This window comes from Microtus pennsylvanicus, chromosome 2 (assembly GCF_037038515.1).
Source record: "Microtus pennsylvanicus isolate mMicPen1 chromosome 2, mMicPen1.hap1, whole genome shotgun sequence".
NCBI lineage: Eukaryota > Metazoa > Chordata > Mammalia > Rodentia > Cricetidae > Microtus > Microtus pennsylvanicus.
In genome coordinates, this window is record NC_134580.1 from 131,630,298 (window position 1) to 131,650,706 (window position 20,409).

The 20,409-nt window shown below is 46.4% G+C and overlaps 2 protein-coding genes across 2 annotated transcripts in view; one reads left to right on the forward strand and one right to left on the reverse strand.

Annotated features, from left to right (window-relative positions):
* Nucleotides 1-262: 262 nt before the first annotated feature.
* On the reverse strand, nucleotides 263-1,041 carry Scand1 (SCAN domain containing 1). The gene is made up of 2 exons (XM_075962736.1): nucleotides 914-1,041; nucleotides 263-818 (listed from the first exon to the last, which is right to left on the reverse strand). The coding sequence occupies exon 2, from the start codon at nucleotides 760-762 to the stop codon at nucleotides 334-336; it is 429 nt and encodes a 142-aa protein (XP_075818851.1). The 5' UTR covers nucleotides 763-818; nucleotides 914-1,041; the 3' UTR covers nucleotides 263-333.
* The window catches only part of Cnbd2 (cyclic nucleotide binding domain containing 2), a 53,350-nt gene continuing 33,885 nt past the window's right edge, over nucleotides 945-20,409 (forward strand). Inside the window, exons 1-6 of the mRNA XM_075962737.1 lie at nucleotides 945-1,250; nucleotides 4,060-4,113; nucleotides 8,723-8,770; nucleotides 15,328-15,465; nucleotides 17,854-17,907; nucleotides 19,540-19,703. Of these exons, the coding sequence (XP_075818852.1) occupies nucleotides 945-1,250; nucleotides 4,060-4,113; nucleotides 8,723-8,770; nucleotides 15,328-15,465; nucleotides 17,854-17,907; nucleotides 19,540-19,703 (764 nt within the window). The remainder of the gene's footprint in view (nucleotides 1,251-4,059; nucleotides 4,114-8,722; nucleotides 8,771-15,327; nucleotides 15,466-17,853; nucleotides 17,908-19,539; nucleotides 19,704-20,409) is intronic.

Genomic DNA, 20,409 nt, shown 5'->3' on the forward strand with positions numbered 1-20,409 from the left:
CCATCATTAGCATTCTGCAAGACAACTCAGGTTCAGAAAAACTGGGAACGTGGTAGAGGGATGGCCTAGAACTACTCAACGGGGTGAGAAGAATTTCCTGCCTAAGGGCAAAGTCCGGCGCATCTCCACCCCAGGGGTCCAGGAATAGTACGTAAAGCTTTACTCTTAGAGGCTCCCGACATTCCTCTTATCAACTGGAAAGGTGGGGAACACGCTCGGGAAATAAGCCCAATAGAGGACGAACGACACACCAGATCACAGGAACTGTCAAAATTCAACTTTCATTAACTCGTGGTAGGGTATCACAGTCCAAGGAGCCCCCGGCTCCTCTGCTCAGCCGGTGATGCGCACGTCTGCGCGGCGCCGCAGCCGCCGGACCGGGGCCGCCTCGGGCAGGATGGCCTGCAGCTGCTCCTGCACCAGCATCTCCACAATCTGCTCCTTGGTGCGGATGTCGGGCCGCAGCCACTGGCGGGACAGCTCCCGCAGCTGCCGGAAAGCTTCCCGGGGACCCGCCGCGTCCTGGTAGCGGAACTGCCGGAAACGCTGGCGAAACGTCTCTGGGCCCGGCCGAGAGGCGCCGGGCCGCGGGGTGGCTTCAGCCTGCAGAGCCGCGTCCAAAGCTGCGGGCCTGCCGGGGAGTTCCGGGGCCGCGGAGCTCACGGAGTCGGGCGCGGGGTCCGCACAGTCAACGGCTCCTTCCTGCTGTTCAGGCAGCGCCGCGGGGCTCGGGGCGGCCAGGCCGGGCTCCGGCGCCGCCATGACTACAGCTCTCCGCGTCACCCTCTTTGTCCCGTAGCTACAGGATGGCTCTGCGTCTGCGCGAAGACCGGGAAGAGAGGGATGGGCTGAAGGGCAGAGGCAGCGCTGCCCTAGGGGGACGCGGGCTCGAGCGAGGGCGAGCAGAGCTTACCTCCACCTGCGAAGTTCCGTAGCGGCCGGAAATGGGCGACACCGCGGGCTTCCCTAGGAGCGGAAGGCACACGGTCCCGGAAGCCCCGCCCACTCGCAGTCACGTGAAGTGTGACCTGGCCAAGGCCTTTTGGAACGCAGAAGTCAGCTCTCCCGAGAGTTCGGACAGCATCTCCGAGAATCGTCTGTTCCCGGAGGAGCCGCAGGATAGGGAGGCAGGGAGGGCGGAGACGGAGACTGACCAGAAGTCGGAATCGCAGTCGGAAGAGGATACTATATTGAAGAGGAAAGAGGTACAAGGAGAGGCGACCCTGCGGACGGGCCACCTCGACTTGCAGGTGATCTGCGCCTGCTAGGGCGGATGCTGGACCAGGATCGGGGCGGAGCGTCGGCAGTCCTGGGTCAATGAGGGGGCTGGCCAGGGCCTTGACGGAGCTTGACGGCTCACCCGGGTGGGGCAGCGGGATAGGGGCTCCTACTATTTTAAGAAATACCGCTCAGCCAGGCGTGGTACCAGCACTCAGGAGGCAGAGGCAGGCGGATGTCTGTAAGTTCGAGGCCAGCCTGCTCTACACAAGAGCATTCCAGGACAGCCAGAGAAACAGAAATCCTGCCTCGGAAAAAAAAAGGAAAAAGGAAAAAAAGGGGGAGGGGGAAGGAAGGAAGAAAAGAAGGAATGGGAAGGATAGCGAGAAAGAGCAGGCAGACTCAATCCTGTAACCTTAGATTTAGAGGTCACGCCTGGGCCGCAGAAGTGCACACACGCACACCCTACCGCCTGCGTGAGTGCAATAGAACTCACCTTATTTTGAGGATGACAAAATACTTGGGTAAGATTCTTAATATTGTTTCCTGGCACAAAGCAAATGCACGAGGGTTCTTTGTCATTATTTTTGCTTGTCCTCGAAAACCAAGAGACAGGTGGTTCTGTGGGTACTGCTTTTTAATTTTAGGATTAATGAGTGAACTGTAATTACGGTGTCCATTAGCCACATGTATTTATGGAACCTTTGAAATGTAAATACCCCGAATTGAAATGTATTATAATGTAGAATACTCGTGCCTCTGTGAAGGTAAAGAAAAAGGTTTTATATTTATTACACGTTGGAACATGTTGTATTATTTTGTGTATTTTGGGTCAAATAAACTATATTATTTTAATTTTACCTGTGTCTTTTTTGAAATACAGGTGCTATAAAATTTGTAATTACACATACAGTTTGTGGTATATTTTTGTTGGACAGCTGCGGTCTGGAGTGTTGGGAGTCAGGCTGTCTGGTGGCATCCTCTTGACAGGGTTTCTTTGCTTTAGCACCCCTAGCAGTAAATAATACCTATCGCCCAGTTGTTGAGAGGAGTAAATAAAGCTCTGGGGAAGACTGGGCTTTAAAAAGTGCCTTCAGAGCAAGGGAGGTGACTCAGTTGGTAAGGGTGCTTGCTGCAAAAGCACGAGGTTCTGGATTCTCCTGCATCCATGTGAGAAAACAAGGTGTGACTGAGCTCACCTATCACCCTAGTGTTGAGGGTCAGAGGCAGGTGGATCTTAAGAACTGGTTCCCCAGCCTAGGCAAAACCTATGTGCTTCTAAACTCAGTCTGCGGCCCTATCTCAAGGCAGTAAGGAGAACAACAGTAAGACACCCTCCTCTGACCTTCTCACACACCTGTACACTCACATGCACATGTCACACACACAGAGACACATTTTCATTAGGCATACTGCCCACAGCCTCTCAGCTACAGTTTTCTTATCTAAAATCCAAGCTCTAGATGTAAGAGAGCTGACCTCATGGAAGCTTGTGAAAGTTCGGAGATGATACCAGCAAAAGTGTAATGTCTGGCAACTTCTGGCGTATTCTATTTGACAGCTTGCTCACAAATAAGGTTTGTATCTCCATCTTCCAGAAAAGGAACTGAACCCCAGAATGGGACAGAGGTTCCATATGATACGTTTCCTGGAGCTAGAGAAATGGCTGGTTAAGGGTGGATGCTGTGGCTGGGCAGTGGTGGCGCTTTTCATCCCAGCACTCGGGAAGCAGAGGCAAGCGGATCTTTGAGTTCAATGCCAGCCTGACCTACAGAGTGAGTTCCAGGACAGTCAGAGTTACAGAGAGAAAGAAACAGGTATAACAGCGTTTTCCTTTAATTCCAGAAGTTGACAGGGGCAGGCAGATCTCTGTGAGTTTGAGACTAGTGTGGTCTACATAGTGAGTTCTAGGCCAGTTAGAGCTACATGGCAAAACCCTGTCCCCATCCCAGCTCCAAGCTTCCAGTTTTCAGCACCCAGGTAGATAGGGTAGCTCACACCACCTGTAACTTCAGGTCTAGAGGATTTAATGTCTGGCCTCTGCCAGCACCTGCACTCAATGTTTTACACAGATGAACTCTCCTCCTCTCTCTCTCTCTCTTTCTCTCTCTCTCTCTCTCTCTCTCTCACACACACACACACACACACACAAACACATTAAAATGAAAAAAGTCGGAGGTGGAGCTAGAAGAAGTTACTGGCAGGAATCAATGACTATTATCAAAAACATTGTATGCATGTATGAAATTATCAAAGAATAAAAATATATTAAAAATATAACAAAATCCTTTTTCTATGGTTCCCTAAGAGCTTTTCTAGAAGGTGTTGTCTGTACAAAGTCCTACGCTAAGTAAGGCCAAAACTTAAATTGCAGGCTAGATGGGGAAGTGGGTAGGATCTGGAGAGAGGCTGAGAAGTGAAGTGGGAGAGTTGGCGAGGGTAAGGCACAGAGCACAGGGTTCTGGGTTAGAATTAACCCTTTTCCTCTTGGGAAGGGATGTCTGGGAATCAGGATCTCAATCTCTGTCTCTTTTCCATCCACAGTGGAATCATGGGCTGTTAGAGATGGAAGTGGGGACCTTTGAGATTTATATGAATCATGGAATATTAGAAAGGAGAGGGAATTTGGGATTTAATTGAAAAATATTAAATTCATAAAGCCTTTATGATTTAGCCGGCATAGGGTCTAGAAAAATTCTCTCCCTAGAAAATGTACATATTCTTGTTTCAGGTATTTTATATGTATCTTTGAATACGTCAGAGGCTCAGATTAATTACATATATATATATACACACATATATATATACATATACACACACATATATTATTCTATTTTGCAGATTGGGACGTCAGTACCCCAAAAGGCAGTAAGTTGGAAGACTGTCAGACAACTCGTAAGTGATGCCATGAAGGAATTTTTAGAATGCTATGCCAAAGTTGTTATCACATTAGCCCTTTTTATTTATAATTTCCATTTCCCTAGGAAGGGATCTTAAATCATTAATTTTCTAGCTTCCAAAACAAGCCTCGGAGCTCAGTAAACCCTCCATAAATATTGATTGGTGAAATAAAGTAAATAATCATTGATTCCATTCTTTTCCTGTGAAGGGAAAACTTGACTATAATCCTCTGGCTTTGCCAGAGCTTTCCAGGTGTTTGAATTAGTGTCCAGTTAGTATTACCCATAAACTCACAACAGCCTACAATTGTGTGAAAAAGAAGCCTTAGTTGAATGTCCTGTCAGCTTGGTGTATGGGCATGTCTGTGAGGGACTGTTCGGATTGTTTAAATCCATGGCACAGGACACCATGGCACAGAACCACCATTCCCTGGACAGGTGGTTCTGGGCTGTGTGAGAACGTTCCCTAAGGGGTTGGAGAGATGACTCAGCAGTCACACACAGGTACTACTCTTCCTGAGGACCTAAGTTCAAGTCCCAGCACCTACATCAGGTGCCCCTCCCCCAGCCACCTCTAATTCCAGCTCTAGGGTACCCAGTATCTCTGACCTCTGTGGACACCTGCACTCACATGTCCATACACACATAGATACACACACATGCAGATAGGAACTTGAAAAATCAGCTAAGCGTGAAGCAGAGACTGAACCAGCAGACGGCATTCCTCCATGCTTCCTGCCCTGACTTCCCTCAGTAATGGACTGTGACCTGGAAGTGTAAGCCAAATTAACCTTTTCCTCCCCAAGGTGCTTTTGGTCACAGTGGGGTTGTTTTGTTGGTTTGTTTTTTAATTAATTTTAATCCCCCCCCCCTTTTTGTTTGTTTTTTAGTTTTTTGAGACAGAATTTCTCTCTGTGTAACCCTGGCTGTCCTGGAACTCACACTCACAGAGATCCATCTGCCTCAGCCTCTCAAGTGCTGGGATTAAAGTTGTGCACCCACTGCCCGCCTAGTCAGACTGTTTCAGCGCAGTAACAGAATGAAATGAGAGCAAAGAGTGTTCTCTTCTTAGGGGCTGTGGAAAGGAAGCCTGGAACTTTTTTTTTCTTTTTACTCGCTGGGTGTGGTGACACACCTTTAATCCTGTCACTCACTGGGTCTGGTAGCATCCTTACAGCCCTACCACTCTGGAGGCTGAGGGACCAGGTATTGAGAGTTTGAGACCAATCTGGGCTACATAGTGAGACCTTGTATAAAAAAACACTTCTTCTATGGAAATAAGTATAGATTCATAGATAGTTGCAAATAAAGTAGAGAAATTGTGTGCTGGGTGGTGGTGCACACCTTAAATCCAAGCACTTGCTAAGGCAGAGGCAGGTGGATCCCTGTGAGCTCAAGGCCAGCCTGTTTTACAGAGTGAGTTCCTGGACAGCCAAGGCTACATAAAGAAACTCTGTCTCAAAAAGGAAAAGCAAAAGGAAAACAGAATAGTAGACAAATTGTATTCTTAATACAGTTCCTCAGTAGTAGCCTTGTTGGTTATGGTGTGAATCTGGAAGCTCCCCACAGGGTCACACGCTAAAATGCTTGTTCCTCAGGTGGCCCGGGTCTACATGATTAGGGAGATCAGAGCTTGCTCAGGGTTCCTGCCCCGCCCTTCCCGCTGCTCCTGGGCTACAGGCACTAAGCCTCATCTCTGTTCTCACTGCCCTGCTCTGACCTCCCCATTATGTTAGATTGAAACTGTTGCAATCATGTGATCATCTTTGAGTGCTAAAGTTCTTCCATATTTAGAGTGCAAATATCTATTTGCTACTTGGTTTGCCAGTTTGGACAATCAGGGATACCATACCGCCTTAAGCCCAAAGAGAATGAAATGGAATTAAACATTTGATTGATTATCACCACTTTTTCTCTCAGAAGTATCTTCATTGCTTTTGCACCACTGTGACCAAATAGCAAGGACAGCTGGAAGGGAAGGATTTCTTTCGAATCATGATACTCAGGCAGAAAATCACGGAGGCCACAGTTTGCGGCAGGTGGGGTGGGGGTCGGGTGGGCTTCTTCAATTCTCAATGGCCAGGAAGCAGAAAAAGAAGAAAACAGAAAGAAACCAGGGCAGGCCAGGCAATGGTGGTGCACGCCTTTAATCCCAGCACTCGGGAGGCAGAAGCAGGCGGATCTCTGTGAGTTCGAGACCAGCCTGGTCTACAGAGCTAGTTCCAGGACAGGCTCCAAAGCCACAGAGAAACCCTGTCTCGAAAAACCAAAAAAAAAAAAAAAAAAAAAAAAAAAAAAAAAGAAAAGAAAAGAAAAAGAAACCAGGGCAAAACACACTCCTACCCACAACCCCAGTGACCTCTCAGACACCCCCTTCCACAGCTCTTCCATTGACTGGTACTGTGACATCGTGACTCTATCAAAGGATTAATTCGGATCAGAACCCTCAGGACCTAATTGTCCTTAGATTGCCATCTCGTAGACAATCATAGCTGAGCTGAGATTTTAGGTGATTTTTGTTTTTTCAAATCTTAAAAACAAACAAAAAACGGTAAATGGTGACACACGCCTTTAATCCCAACACTCAGAGACAGGTGAGTTTGAGGCCAGCCTGGTCTACAGAGCAAGTTCCAGGATAGGCTCCAAAGCCACAGAGAAACCGTTTCAAAAAAAAAAAAAACCCAATAAATAAATTAATTAAAAGATTTATTATTTTTTTTTTTATTAATTTTCAAATATTTGTGGGGCCATGTTTAGGCCTAGCACTCAGGAAACAGAGGCAGGAGGATCTCTGAGTTTGAGGCCATTTTCACCTATGTAGAATTCCACCCTGTCTCAAAAAAAAAAAATTGAGTATGGGTATTTGCCTGCATGTATGTTGGTGAGCTATGTGCATGCATTGCCTCTGGAGGCCAGAAGAGGGCATCAGATCCCCTGGAACTGGAGTTAGTGATGGCTGAAAACCACCATTTGGGTTCTGGGAATTGAACTCATATTGAACTGGAAGAGCAGCCAGTCACTTGACCGCTATACCATCTCTCCAACCCCTATTTTTAATTATGTGTATGTGTGTGTGCACGTGTCCTCAAAAGCCAGAGGCATCAGATCCCCGCAGATGGAGTTAAAGACAGTCGTAAGCCATCGTATGTGGACAGTAGGAACTGAACTTAGGTCTTCCACAAGATCAGGCCTGTCTAGGTGTTTCTTATTCATCAACAGTGACTAACCCTCAGAGATGTACTTGATTCCTGGACCCCAGGACAGCCCCTTCGCTTCCTAAATGAGGAAGCTACAGCTCAGAGAGTAGACAAGCTAGCCAGTGTGTGGGACCAGGACCCAGGACTGAATATGTCCTTCCTGTTACTTGATACTGTCAAGCTTTGAAAAAGATTACTAAATTTGGGTGTGGTAGCACTTCTAACAGAGGCAGATGGATTTCTGAGTTCTAGACCGGCCAGCGATTTATTTTTAAAAAGTCAGGCTAGTGTTTAGTATTAACTCTCTGTAGTTTGTCTTGTTTTGTTTTGTTTTTTGTTAAGACAGGGTTTTTCTTTGTAACAGCCCTAACTGTCCTGGAACTGGCTCTGTAGACTAGGCTGGCCTTGAACTCACAGAGGTCCTCCTACCTCCCGAGTACTGGGATTAAAGGCTTTCACCACCACTGCACAGCTATGGTTTTATTTTTAATTTCTTCAATAACTAAAGATGTTGAATATATTTCCTTTCTCTTTGTGGAAAAATGTTTGTTCAAATTCACTGTACATTTTTACTTTTGGCAGTAGCTCTCATTTTTGTTTATTTAATGCAGCTTTTTAAAATGGTGGTAAGAGTACATACATAAATATTACCATTTTAGTCATTACCCAAGCTAGCCTCAAACTTGCCAGGTTGGTTTTGAACTCATAATCCTCCTGCCTCAGCCTCCCAAGTGCTGGACCTATAGGTATGTATCACCATTCTGGCACTGTTTTTATTTTTTAGAGATAGGGTCTTCTCTGTAGCCCAGGCTGGCCTCAAGCTTGAGATTCTCCTGTGTCTCTCCTGCCTCCTACTGATCATTTTAGTTCTTGGGTAGGGCTTTTGTTTTTTGTTTTGTTTTCCCAAGAAAGGCTTTCTCTGTGTAACAGTCCTGTCTGCCCTGGAACTCACTCTGTAGACCAGGCTGGCCTCAAACTCATAAAGATCTTACTGCCTCTGCCTCCCAAGTGTGATGATGAAAGTCATGTACCACCACTGCCCAGCAGTTGTTGGTTACTTTGAGAAAGAGTCCCATGTTTCCCAGGTTGGCCTCAAACTTATTTTGTAGTCAAAAATGACCTTGCACTTCTGACCCTTCTTCCCTCACCTTCTGAGTCCTGGGATTACAGCTGTGTGCCCAGCGTGCTCAAACTTATTAAATGTCCTCTTCTGTGGCATTCAGTCTATTCACGTGACAGGACAATAGGTGCTGTCTATCCATCTCCCAAGCTTTCTTCTTTTTCTCATCTAAAGCAAACTCATCCCATTAAAAGAGCAATTCCCCAAGTATATATTCATAAATGCAGATAGAAATAAGTATGTATATATTTGCTAATATTCCATTCTCCTGGATTTTGCCGATTAAGGTACGAAGGAGGAAAAAGATGAAGTCCTGGGAAGAAGTACAAAACCTAGTAAGTGGATCTGCTTTAGTAATTGATTCACATGTCATGAACATATTGGTTCTTTCTACTCTTTGGCTATTGTGGATAAAATTGCTGTGATATTGGTGTTTGAATTTCCATTTTCAGTTGATTTAAGTATGAACCCAGAGGTGGGATTGCAGGGTCGAATAGTAATTTTGTATTCAACTTTGTAAGAATCAACCAAACCAGCTGGGCAGTGATGGTGCATGTCTTTAATCCCAACACTTGGGAAACAGAGGCAGGCAGATCTCAGTGAGTTCGAGGCCAGCCTGGTCTACAGAGTCCTAGGACAGCCAGAGCTACACAGAGAAAACCTGTCTCAAAAAAAAAATAAATAAAATAAAAAATAAAAAAGAAAGAAAGAAAGAAAAAAGAGAAAAAAAACGAAAAGAAAAAATGTCTCATAACATCAGGCTGTAAGCAAGCCTGTAGGGTATTTTCTTAGTGATTCATGGGGAGGACCCAGCCCATGTTGGTGGTTGTGGGTTTTATAAGAAAGCAGGCTGAGCAAGCCATGCAGAGCAAGCCACAAAGCAGCACTCCTTCATGGCCTCTGACTGCATTAGCTCCTGCCTCCAGGTTCCTGCCCTGTTTGAGTTTTTGTCCTGACTTCCTGAACAGCGCTTTAGAAGTGTAAGTAGAACTTGAAGTCTTCCCTCCCCAGCTTGCTTTTGGTCACGGTGTTTCATCACAGAAATAGAAACCCTAGGACAAGTTGGTATAGGGACAGAGGGGTATTGCTGTGACAGACCTGATCATATTGTTTGGGAAGCATTGTGGGATGATTTTGGAACTTTGGGCTAGAAAAGCCATTGAATGTTGAGAGCTCAGTGAGCTGTTCTGTAGGCGCTCGGAAGATAAGAATGTTGAGAGCAAGGCAGACGATGGAGGCCTGTGTTTGTGACATTTCGGAGGGAAATTTAAAGACTATTGAAGCTGGGCCGTGGTGGCGCATGCCTTTAATCCCAGCACTCAGGAGGCAGAAGTAGGTGGATATCTGTGAGTTCGAGGCCAGCCTGGTCTACAAGAGCTAGTTCCAGGACAGCCCCCAAAGCCATAGAGAAACCCTGTCTTGAAAAATACCAATAAATAAATAAATACTCTATTGAGGTAGTTTGTTATTTTGGATTAAGATTCTGTGGTTCTGGTTTGCTGGGGCTAAAGAATCAGTTTGAATTAACAAGATCCCAGAACTGCTAAAGCGAAAACTTTGCTTTCCTGGGACACTTGATGCTGGTTGGCTGGAGCTGAGAATTTAGCTGTGATTAAGAAGAGACCAGCAGGAGGTGGTGGCGCACACCTTTAATCCCAGCACTCGGGAGGTAGAGGCAGGTGGATCTCTGTGAGTTCGAGGCCAGCCTGGGCTACAGAGTTCCAAGACATCTAGGACTACACAGAGAAACCCTGTCTCAAAAAAACAAACAAAGAGATCAGCATCGTTGAGGTGAAATCTTCTGGTGTTTCATCAGGGTCAACCTACAGAAGCTATACTGTGTTCTAGAGGTGGTCAAGGCTATACCTCATGCTGGCAGCTTAATTTGGTACTGTGTAAGAGTCTCTCAGGTGGTACTGGTTTTGAAGGCATGAAGGGGTCATGGAGAGCGGGCCCTTGTTCTGTCCCGGCTACCCGGCTAGCTTACACCCGAAATAACCACACAGAAACTGTATTTATTAAATTACTGCTTGGCCTATTAGCTCTAGTTTCTTTTTTTGTTTTTTTTTAATTAATTTATTTATTTATTAAAGATTTCTGCCTCCTCCCCGCCACCGCCACCCATTTCCCTCCCCTCCCCCGATCAAATCCCTCTCCCTCATCAGCTCGAAGAGCAATCAGGGTTCCCTGATGTGTGGGAAGTCCAAGGACCACCCACCTCCATCCAGGTCTAGTAAGGTGAGCATCCAAACTGCCTAGGCTCCCCCAAAGCCAGTACGTGCAGTAGGATCAAGCTCTAGTTTCTTATTGGCTAATTCTTACATCTTAATTTAAGCCATTTCTATTAATCTATGTATCGCCACTTGACTTTGGCTTACCGGCAAGATTCTCACCAGAGTCCATCCCAGGCAGGAGATCCATGGCATCTGCCACTCTACCCTTCTTCCCAGCATTCAGCTCTGTCTACTTCACCTGTGTAAGTTCTGCCCTGTCAGGCTCAAAGCAGTTCCTTTATTCATTAGCCAATGAAAGCAACACATAAACAGAGGAACCTCCTACATCAGAGAGCAGTTGAGGTTTGGCAGTGTGAGAAGCCAGGACTGTTGGTGAAGGTGGAGACTCAGTACCAGTTGAAGCATCAGGACTGAAGGTGTCATGAAGAGAAACTGAGGCTTGGCACCATGAAAGAGCCCAGGAGAGGCTATTGGTGAATGTGCAGTCCAGTTGCTGCAGAAGCCTCCAGCATTTTGGAGATGCAAGTACCATGGGATGACCCCTGAGGACAGCAGCTGAGGTGGATTGGAGCCTGTGTGAACCCAGAAGACAAGCTGTGTGTGCTGCAGAGGGCAGGCCTGGAGAAGTGATAGGGAGGGAACCCAGATAACTGGTCGTTAAGTTATTTAACTGTCGGGGTTTGGTTTTGCTTTGCTCAGATTCTGACTGTGTCCTGGTTCTTCCCTCTTGAAAGAAAGTATTTAACTTAATTTTAATTTTTTTAAAGATTTATTTATTAAGCATACAATGTACTGCTGGCAAGGAAGGCACCAGGTCTCATTACAGATGTATGGTTGTGAACCACCATATGGTTGCTGGGAATTGAACTCGGGACCTCTGGAAGAGCAGCCAGTGCTCTTACCCTCTGAGCCATCTCTCCAGCTCCCCCTTAATTTTAATTTTTATAGGAGCCATAACTGAAAGACTTTGAACTTTTTTTTTTTTTTTGGTTTTTCGAGACAGGGTTTCTCTGTAGCTTTGGAGCCTGTTCTGGAACTCCCTTTGTAGACCAGGCTGGCCTCGAACTCACAGAGATCCGCCTGCCTCTGCCTCTGCCTCCCGAGTGCTGGGATTACAGGCGTGCACCACCACCTCCCGGCTTAAGACTTTGAACTTTTAAAAGAAAAATTGAGCCAGTCAATAGTGGTGAATTCCTTTAATACCACAACACAGGAGGCAGATGCAGGCAGATCTCTGGTCTACAGAACAAGTTCCAGGACAGCCATGTCTATAAAGAGAAACCCTGTCTTTGAACAAACAAACAAACTGGGTGGTGGTGCACACCTTTAATCCCAGCACTTGGGAGGTAGAGACAGATGGATCTCTGTGAGTTTGAGGGCAGCCTGGTCTACATACTAAGTTCAGGACAGGCTCCAAAGCTACAGAGAAACCCCGTGTCGAACAACAAAGAAAAGAAGAAAAGAAATAAAGAAACCCTAGCTAAGACAATCAGCCTCTGCCTCTAGGTTCCTTCCCTTTTTGAGTTTCTGTCCTGACTTCCTTCAGTGATGAACAGTGATATGGAAGTGTGAGCCAAATAAACCCTTTCCATCTTGATTTTGGTCATACTGCTTCATCACAGCAATAGAAATCCTGACCAAGACAGTAACTATTATTATTAATTGAGCTCTACTCCCAACCTTGTTGTTGTTGTTATTGTTATTTGTGAAAAAATGTGTTTCTCTAGAGGTTGTGGTGGTTTGAATGAAAATGGCCCCATAGGTCATAGGTGGAACTGTTTGGGAAGGATTAAGAAGTATGGCCTTGTTGGAAGAGGTGTGTTACTGGAGGAGGGCCTTGAGGTTCCAAAAGTCCATACTGTTTCCAGAGACTCATTCTCTGTCTCCTACTTGTGGATCAGGATGTGAACTCTCAGCTGTCCCTGCTGCACGTTGTTACTCTGCCATCATGAACTTTAACCCTCTGAAATTGTAAGTCCAAATAAACACCTTTAGTAAGTTGCCTTCATCATGATGTCTTATCATAACAATACACAAGTAATTAAAACGGAAGTCAAAGGACAACTCTGTGGAGTTGTTTCTCTCCTTCTATCCTTATTTGTGTGTCAAAGATGGTTGGGAATATTATTTTCAGGTGTGTGGTTTTTGTTTACACTGCATTTGTTTAACTCTGTGTTGCTGTGTTACTGTGCCTGTCTAAAACACCTGGTGGTCCTAATAAAGAGATGAATGGCCAATAGCAAGGCAGGAGCAAGGATAGGCGGGACTGGCAGGCAGAGAGAATAAATAGGAGAAATGAGAAAGGAGCAACAAGAGAACAAGGAGAAGACACCAGGGGCAGTCACCCAGCCAGTCACAGAGTAAGAGGGAAAGAAAGGTGTCCAGATATAGAAAAGACAAAAACCCAGAGGCAAAAGGTAGTTAGGATAATCTAAGTTAAGAAAAGCTGGCAAGAAACAAGCCAAGCTAAGGCCTGGCATTCATAGTTAAGAATAAACTTCTGTGTGTGATTTATTTGCGAGCTGGATGGCAGGCCCCCAAAAAAGCCAAGAGTAAGATATTCTACAACAAAAGGTTGTATTCAGGATGCCAGAATTACACAAGCACTTTCTTAACTGCTGAGCTATCTGGAAGGCTACCTGTTGTTGTTATTTAAAAATTTTTTTCGACACAGGGTTTCTCTGTTGCCCTGGCTGTCTTGGAACTTTTTATGTAGACCAGGATGTCTTTGAACTCACAGAAATCCACTTACCTCTACCTCCTGAGATTAAAGGTGTGCATCACCACTACCTGGCTGTTGTTGCTATTATTATTATTGTTATTATCATCATTATTATTTGAAAGAAGATCTTACTATGTAACCTTGGCTGGCCTAGAACTCACAGAAATCTGCCTGCCTCTGCCTCTTAAGTACAGGGATTAAGAACACATGCCATCATGGCCAGTTGGTGTTATGAATATTCTTTTGAGACAGGGTCTCTCTATGTAGTCCTTGCTGTCTTGAAACTTGATATATAGACCAGGCTAGCCTCATATCTCACAGAGATCCACCCGTCTTTGCCTCCTAAGTGCTGAAATTATTGTCCCACCAAGCCTGGTTGGTATTATCCTTTAGTGTGAAGTATTAAATAGTTTTTTTTTTAGTTTTCATGAACAGGAAATATATACTAGTATATATAATTATACAAAATGATGAGTTTTGTTGTGACTTAAATAGAAATCTTTAAGATGTGTTACTTATAGGCAAAGATTCAGGTTTCCAACAGATTAAGTCCTGTGATTTCATTTGCACATAGATCATACCAAGGGGCCAGCTGGCATCCAGATGAAGCACAGGTGACTTTAGCTAATAAAAATCCCCTATGATACTGGGCAGTAGTGGCTCACGCCTTTAATCCCAGCACTAGGAACGCAGAGGCAGGCAGATATCTCTGAGTTCGAGGCCAGCCAAGACTATACAGAGAAATCCCATCTTGAAAAACAAAACAAAAAAAAATAAACAGGCCAGGCTTTCTAATTGTTGATGTAACACATCGCCACTATTTAATTTTTAAGTTGCATTTATTTATATATGTATATATATATTTGTGTGTGTGCTCCTGTCTGTGCATGCCTCGTTGCCCATGTGGTCAGAGGACAGGTCATGCGAGTCAGTTCTCCCCTCTCACCCTTTAGGTCTGGGTGTCAAATTCAAGGCTTTGGGTTTGTCATCAAGTGCCCTTTACCACTGAGCCAGGCATATCTCTGGCCCCAAATCACTACAATTTAATGACTTAAAATAATGCAGATGTATTAGGCTTCAATATAGTAGGGGTTGTCTTAGGCTAAAATCATGATGCCAGAAATTGGGAATATGGCTCAGTGTAGAGTCTTTACCTAGCACATGCGAGGCCCTAGATTTAGTCAGCAAATAAACAGGCAAATGAGCACCACACTAATAAATAAACAAAACAAGAATCAGCGTCGGCAGGCCTGCATTCCTTTTGCAAGGTCCCAGAGACTGCAGTACGGAGGTGTTGATGTCTCTGCTTCTAGGGCCGCTCACCCTTCTTCTTTTGTGATGTTTTTCTTCATGCTTAAAGCTAGCAGTGTTCAATCTTTTTGACCATTTTCCCTTCAGATCCATCTGACTCCACAGTTTTTGTATATTTCACCTTTACCCCAGTGCACGCGCGTGCACACACACACACGTGTGGACACACACATACATACACACATGCACACACAAACACACACACATATACACATACATACACACTCACACACATGCACACACATACAGTTGTATTCTTTATTTTCTCTACAAAAATAAAAATTAGTGCACTGTGACTGTTTAACAATTGGCTCCTGGTGGGGCGGATGCTCTGAGTGTTTACCCCCAGCCCGGGACAGTTTAAAGCTACCCACAAAATTTCAACTGGCTTTCAAACTTCCTGAGAGGATGGGGTGGATGCTGAGCAGTAGAACTCATGCTCGAGGCCCCAGGCTTAATCCCCAGCACCCCAGCCCCACTTCCCAAAGCAAACCTTCTGACTGTGTAACCGTAACCACTGTTCCAATATATCTCTGCCTTTCACGTCATTTGATTCTGCCCTGTGTAGGGCTGACCAGTCCAAGGGCAGATGACTTCATTGCCCTGGTCCACTCTGTTTCCACAGGGGCTGTACAAGCTCACCACGGACATAATCATGATGATCCGTGTGTGCAAGATGTTCCGCCAAGGCCTCAGGGGCTTTCGGGAGTATCAGATCATCGAGCCTATTCGCCGGGAGCAACCTGTCTTCTCCTTCTGGGATGTAAGTAGCCCCACTAACCAGGACTGCTGGGATTTCATGAGTACACAGCACATCTCCCGGGCCTCAATCCAAGCCAACTGTGGGAGAAGACAATGGAAACCGTGGCCTCTGTTCGTCCCAGTCTGGCATTGGAACAAGTGGGGTGCCCAAGACTAAACCCTGTATTAAATATTCCTTCATGGCCTTGTGGTAGGCAGTGCTGGCTGAGGCAGGCCTCGGGTGCAGACAGTAGCAGGGCACACTGTCCTGAGTGTAGGGCAGAACAGAGAGTAGGGAGAAAAGGGGGCTCCTGTCCGGATTCTCCTCCCAAAGTTTGTGGCTCCTTCTCCATGTGAAAATAGAAGCCAGTAGTGTTGTGCTCACACACATCCCTCAGGTGGAATGAAACCTCAGGGCTGAGGGAGGTGTGGCATGCTTTCCAGCTGTAGCAATAGGGCTGGAAAGGTGGCCCAGTAGTTAAGATCACTGACTGCTCTTCCAGGACCTGGGTTTAATTCCCAGCAACCCCATAGCAGCTCACATTGTCTGCAATTCCTGTTGCAGGGATCTGCTGCCCTCACACAGACATACAGGCAGGCAAAACGGGAATACACGTTAAAAACAACAACAACAACAAAACAAAACAAAAAACTACATTCTGACAGAGCCTGAAGAAATTAGGAGGTCACATCAGAACCCGGATTTTTCTGAGTGTTTTAAGGTGCACATGCTCTCTTTACCACAGGAAGGAGACATTTTCAGGACGCTGTTTGCTGTTCTGATCTCATTTTCAAGATAAAGAAGGTCCCAGCTTCAAATACCTTATCTCAATAGTAAATCATGAATTCTTTTTTTTTTTTTTTTGGTTTTAGAAATAGTGGTTGGTTGGCCACTGTCTTATGTTTGTATTGCTGTGATAAGACACAATGACCATTGCAACTTACAGAAGTTCATGGCCATCACGGCTGGGAGCATGTCAGCGCAGGCAGGCAGGGTGGGTGCTGCAGCAGGCAGGCAGGGGCACGGTGCTGCAGCAGGCAGACAGGCAGGTAGGCATGGTGCTGCAGCAGCAGCTGAGAGCTCATATCTGATCCCCAAGTAGGACACAGAGACAGAGCACTGGAAATTGCAGGGTCCTTTTGAAAACTCAAAATTCCACCCCCAAAGACCTACCTCCTCCAATCCTTCCCAAACAGTTCCACCAACCGAGGCCCTTGTATTCGAACATACAGGTCCACAGCAGTCATTCTCGGTACAGTCACCACAGCCACCATTCCGATAATTCTTCCATTTCCCAAAGATTTTCATGGGTCTTCAGTGTGTCTCCATCCACTCCAGGTTCAGTATTTCCCAGCTCAGTATGTAGACCAGCCATGCCCATTTTCCTCTTAGACCATCACTGGCTAGACCCAACCCTCTGCCTTCTGCAGCTAACATCATATTCCAAGAAATGCCCCAGAATGATTTCTGAAGGATGGAGGACAAGGAGATGGACTGTGAGGGATAGGACTTCCACCTTTTTTTTTTGAGACAATAATCTAATTATTATCTTTTCTTTTCTTTCTTTTTCTTTTTTTCTTGAGACAGGGTTTCTTTGTGTAGCCCTGGCTGTTCTAGAACTTGCTCTGTAGGCCAGTCTGGCCTTGAACTCACAGATCTCTGCCTGCCTCTGATTCCCCAAGTGCTAGGATTAAAGGTGTGTGCCATCATCACCTGGTTGGCCTCTTACTATATGACTGGCTCTTAGACAAGTTTTTCCAGTATAGGACTTGATAAAAACATTTTTTTCCTATTGACAAAACCAACTTTTGCCTGTTGACTAAACAGAGGGATAGATGGAAGATGTACCATGTTTGAGTTACTATAGAAACTTAACATAAGCTTGGGGGCTGGAGAATGACTCAGCAGTTAAGAGCATTGCCTGCTCTTCCAGAGGTCCTGAGTTCAATTCCCAGCAACCACATGGTGGCTCACAACCATCTGTAATGAGGTCTGGTGCCCTCTTCTGGCCTGCAGGCATACATGCAAACAGAACACTGTATGCATAAATAAATAAATCTTTAAAAAAAGAAAATAAAACATAAAAAAAGAAACTTAACGAAGCTTGACTTCACCTGCCCCAGATTTTGTTCCTTTCCCCCACTTCTTTCCCCTCTTCCTTTTCTCCCTTATTCTTGTTTTTCCTACTGCCATGTCCTTCTCTCTACCCTGTCCTTCCCTCTACCTTGATGCTGCCGTAGGGCCGAGTAGGGGGTGTGGGGGTTTGGGACAGAGGTGATAAAGGGCCATCTGGTTGGAGGTTTCCCATAGCTTCCTGTCTATCATGGTGGCCCACGTAGACAGGGTTTCCCATGCAGAACTCCAGGGGCAGTTTTACTGCTTCTTCATTCTCTGTCTCCTTTCTTTCAGAAAAAGAAGCAATGCCGGATCTCGTTTGATACCTTGGAATTTGCTGCAGAGGAGGTGTGTGGGGCGGGGCTTCTCCGTGTGGGGCTCGGGTGAGTCTGCCCTTCTGTCTGTTTCGGGCCGGAAGAAGCACCGCACGAAGATGGTCCAGTGCTGGTGGCACTTTGAAGGAGCCATTCCATTTCTGGTGACAGCGATCCTGCCCCCTCTTCCCCAGCCCTGGCACACCAACGGTGTTGCCACTGTTTAACTGGGGAGGACCAGACTGGGGGAGTTTCTGGGTTTGGACTTGTGGGAAATCAGCAGAGAGCAGAACAGACTATGTGATAGACCCAGTCAGAGGAGAGCAAAACCGGGTGGTGGGCCTGTTGGTGAATTCTGGTTTGGTACTGAGCTCTCTGAGGGATTCTGACATGCCCCTCCTGTGTTGGATGTCCTTTAAAGGGAGTCCCGCTCTGACAAGAGAAGGCCTGTATATCCGTGAGCCTGTGTGATGTGGGCTACCGGCTCAAGCATCATTATCACCGCTGCTCCTCCTCCTCCTCCTCCTCCTCCTCCTCCTCCTCCTCCTCCTCCTCGTCCTCCTCCTCCTCCTTCTTTGTGCTTTGAGAGAGGGTTTCTCTGTGTAGCCCTATCTGTCCTGGAACTTGCTTTGTAGACCAGGCTGGCCTTGAACTCACAGAGATCTGCCTGCCTCTGCCTCCCAAGTGCTGGGATTAAAGGCATGCGCCACCATGCCTGGCACCTTCCTCTCCTCTAACCACCAAATTCTAAATACTAAGTAAAAATTTAGCATCCAATTTTAAATGTAAAGGATCCTGCCTATTTATAGGAACCAGTCACATTCTTCCCGGTTCAGATCTGATTTGACCGAGGTCTGTAGCCCATTTGGGCTCTTCTCTGAGGAAAGAGGGAGAACAGAACTTCCTAACTGGTGCTATTGCCACCTATGCCCACCCCATGCCCACACCCCTTGCAGGTGTGGGTCCTGTTTTTGGCTCTCTTGGATGCAGTCTAATTTCTCATGGCCCCTCATTGGTGAAACATAGTAAGGAATTCTTCTAAATTCTGTGTTTCTTCAGATGAGCCAATGCCTGTCACTAGGCAGGGAAGGGTTACCAAAATTTTGCCTTGATTCACACAGGGGAAACCAGGGAGCTCTCTAAACACCGCAGAACCCTAGACTTGAGGGACACACTGTGCATAGGAGTCAAGAAAAGGAAGAGGGCTTCAGAAGGGATACCCGCAGTGACTGGCATGGCCTATAGACAGTGGCAGTCCAATGAGACTTGACTACACAGAAGAACATGGTAGCTGAGACAAGGACAGCTCTGCCCCAGCTGCAGTGTGCTTGTGCTGGGCACCATGAGGTCCTGAAGCAAGAACAGCCCCATCCCCTGCTTTGGCAGGTGGCAGATCTATCTGGGGACCATGAGGTTCTGACGCAAGGGCAGCCCCAGACCCTGCCCTGGCAGGTGGCAGGTCTACTTATTTTCTGAGTTTCTTCACCAAATAGGAGTGATTCTTGGTCTGGGTGCAGATGCAGTGAGATGGGTGCATAGATGCTAACTCTAACGGTTGGCACATGATCCTCAGTCCACGTTAGCCATTACTGTGCGTAGAACAGGTGAGCATGTAGCAAGATTATGGAGAGTTGCCAACTAAAACCCTCCGGCCATGTCTCCCCAGGGGCACTTCCCTCCAAGGGCCATTTATATCACCCAGAAGAAGCCGTCCTGGAGGACAGACGAGGAGATCCAAGCGCTCTGCAATGTTCTTCAGGTTCTAGATTGCTACCGCAACTATGCAGAGGCCCTGCAGCTGCTCCTGGCCAAGGTCATGCGCTTTGAAAGGTCAGTGAGAGGCACTAGACTAGGGTGGGGCTAGGCAGGAGAACTCCAGGTGGGAAAGGCGTGGCAGGTCACTTGGTGAGGGCAGCAGCACAGCTCAGTCACTCTCTGGGTGTCATGGGATCTGATGATCCAACAGGGACTTCTGAACCAATCTAGTCTAACTCCAAAACTTTTCAGATGCAGAAGCGAGGGGCAGGGAGGGAGACCACTCAATCTAGTCACTGGGTTGGGTCTTAGTCCATTCCCTGTGGCTAATAACGCTACAGTTGGGCTAGTTACAAAGGAGAGAGGCTTTTGGCCTATGGTCTGGGTCAAGGGCAAGGAGCCACATTTGGTGATGACCTTCTTGCTGGTGGAGCCCCAAGCATCATACGGTGAAAGTCAGGGAGCCTATACATATATCCTTTGGTCTTGCTTCTTAAGAAGCTACCAATATCTGATTGTGAGGGCTCATCCTATTGATCTAGTCCAATCCTTTTTCCCCTTGGCTTTGGAGATCGAACGCAAAGTCTTACGCATGTCAGTGCAAGCAGGACTGGTAGGCCCTGTTTATCTTCTAGTCCTGGGGATTGCACTCGGGCCTCACACTCTTCTTCTGAAGAATACCTCCTAGACCTTTTCATATTTTTTTGTTTTGAGACAGGGCTTTAGGCTGGCTTTAAACTCACTCTGTAGACCAGGCAAGCCCTGAACTAGAGATTTTTGC

Coding starts and splice junctions, on each gene's coding strand:
- Scand1 (XM_075962736.1), bottom strand. CDS start 762: ATGGCGGCGCCGGAGCCCGGCCTGGCCGCCCCGAGCCCCGCGGCGCTG.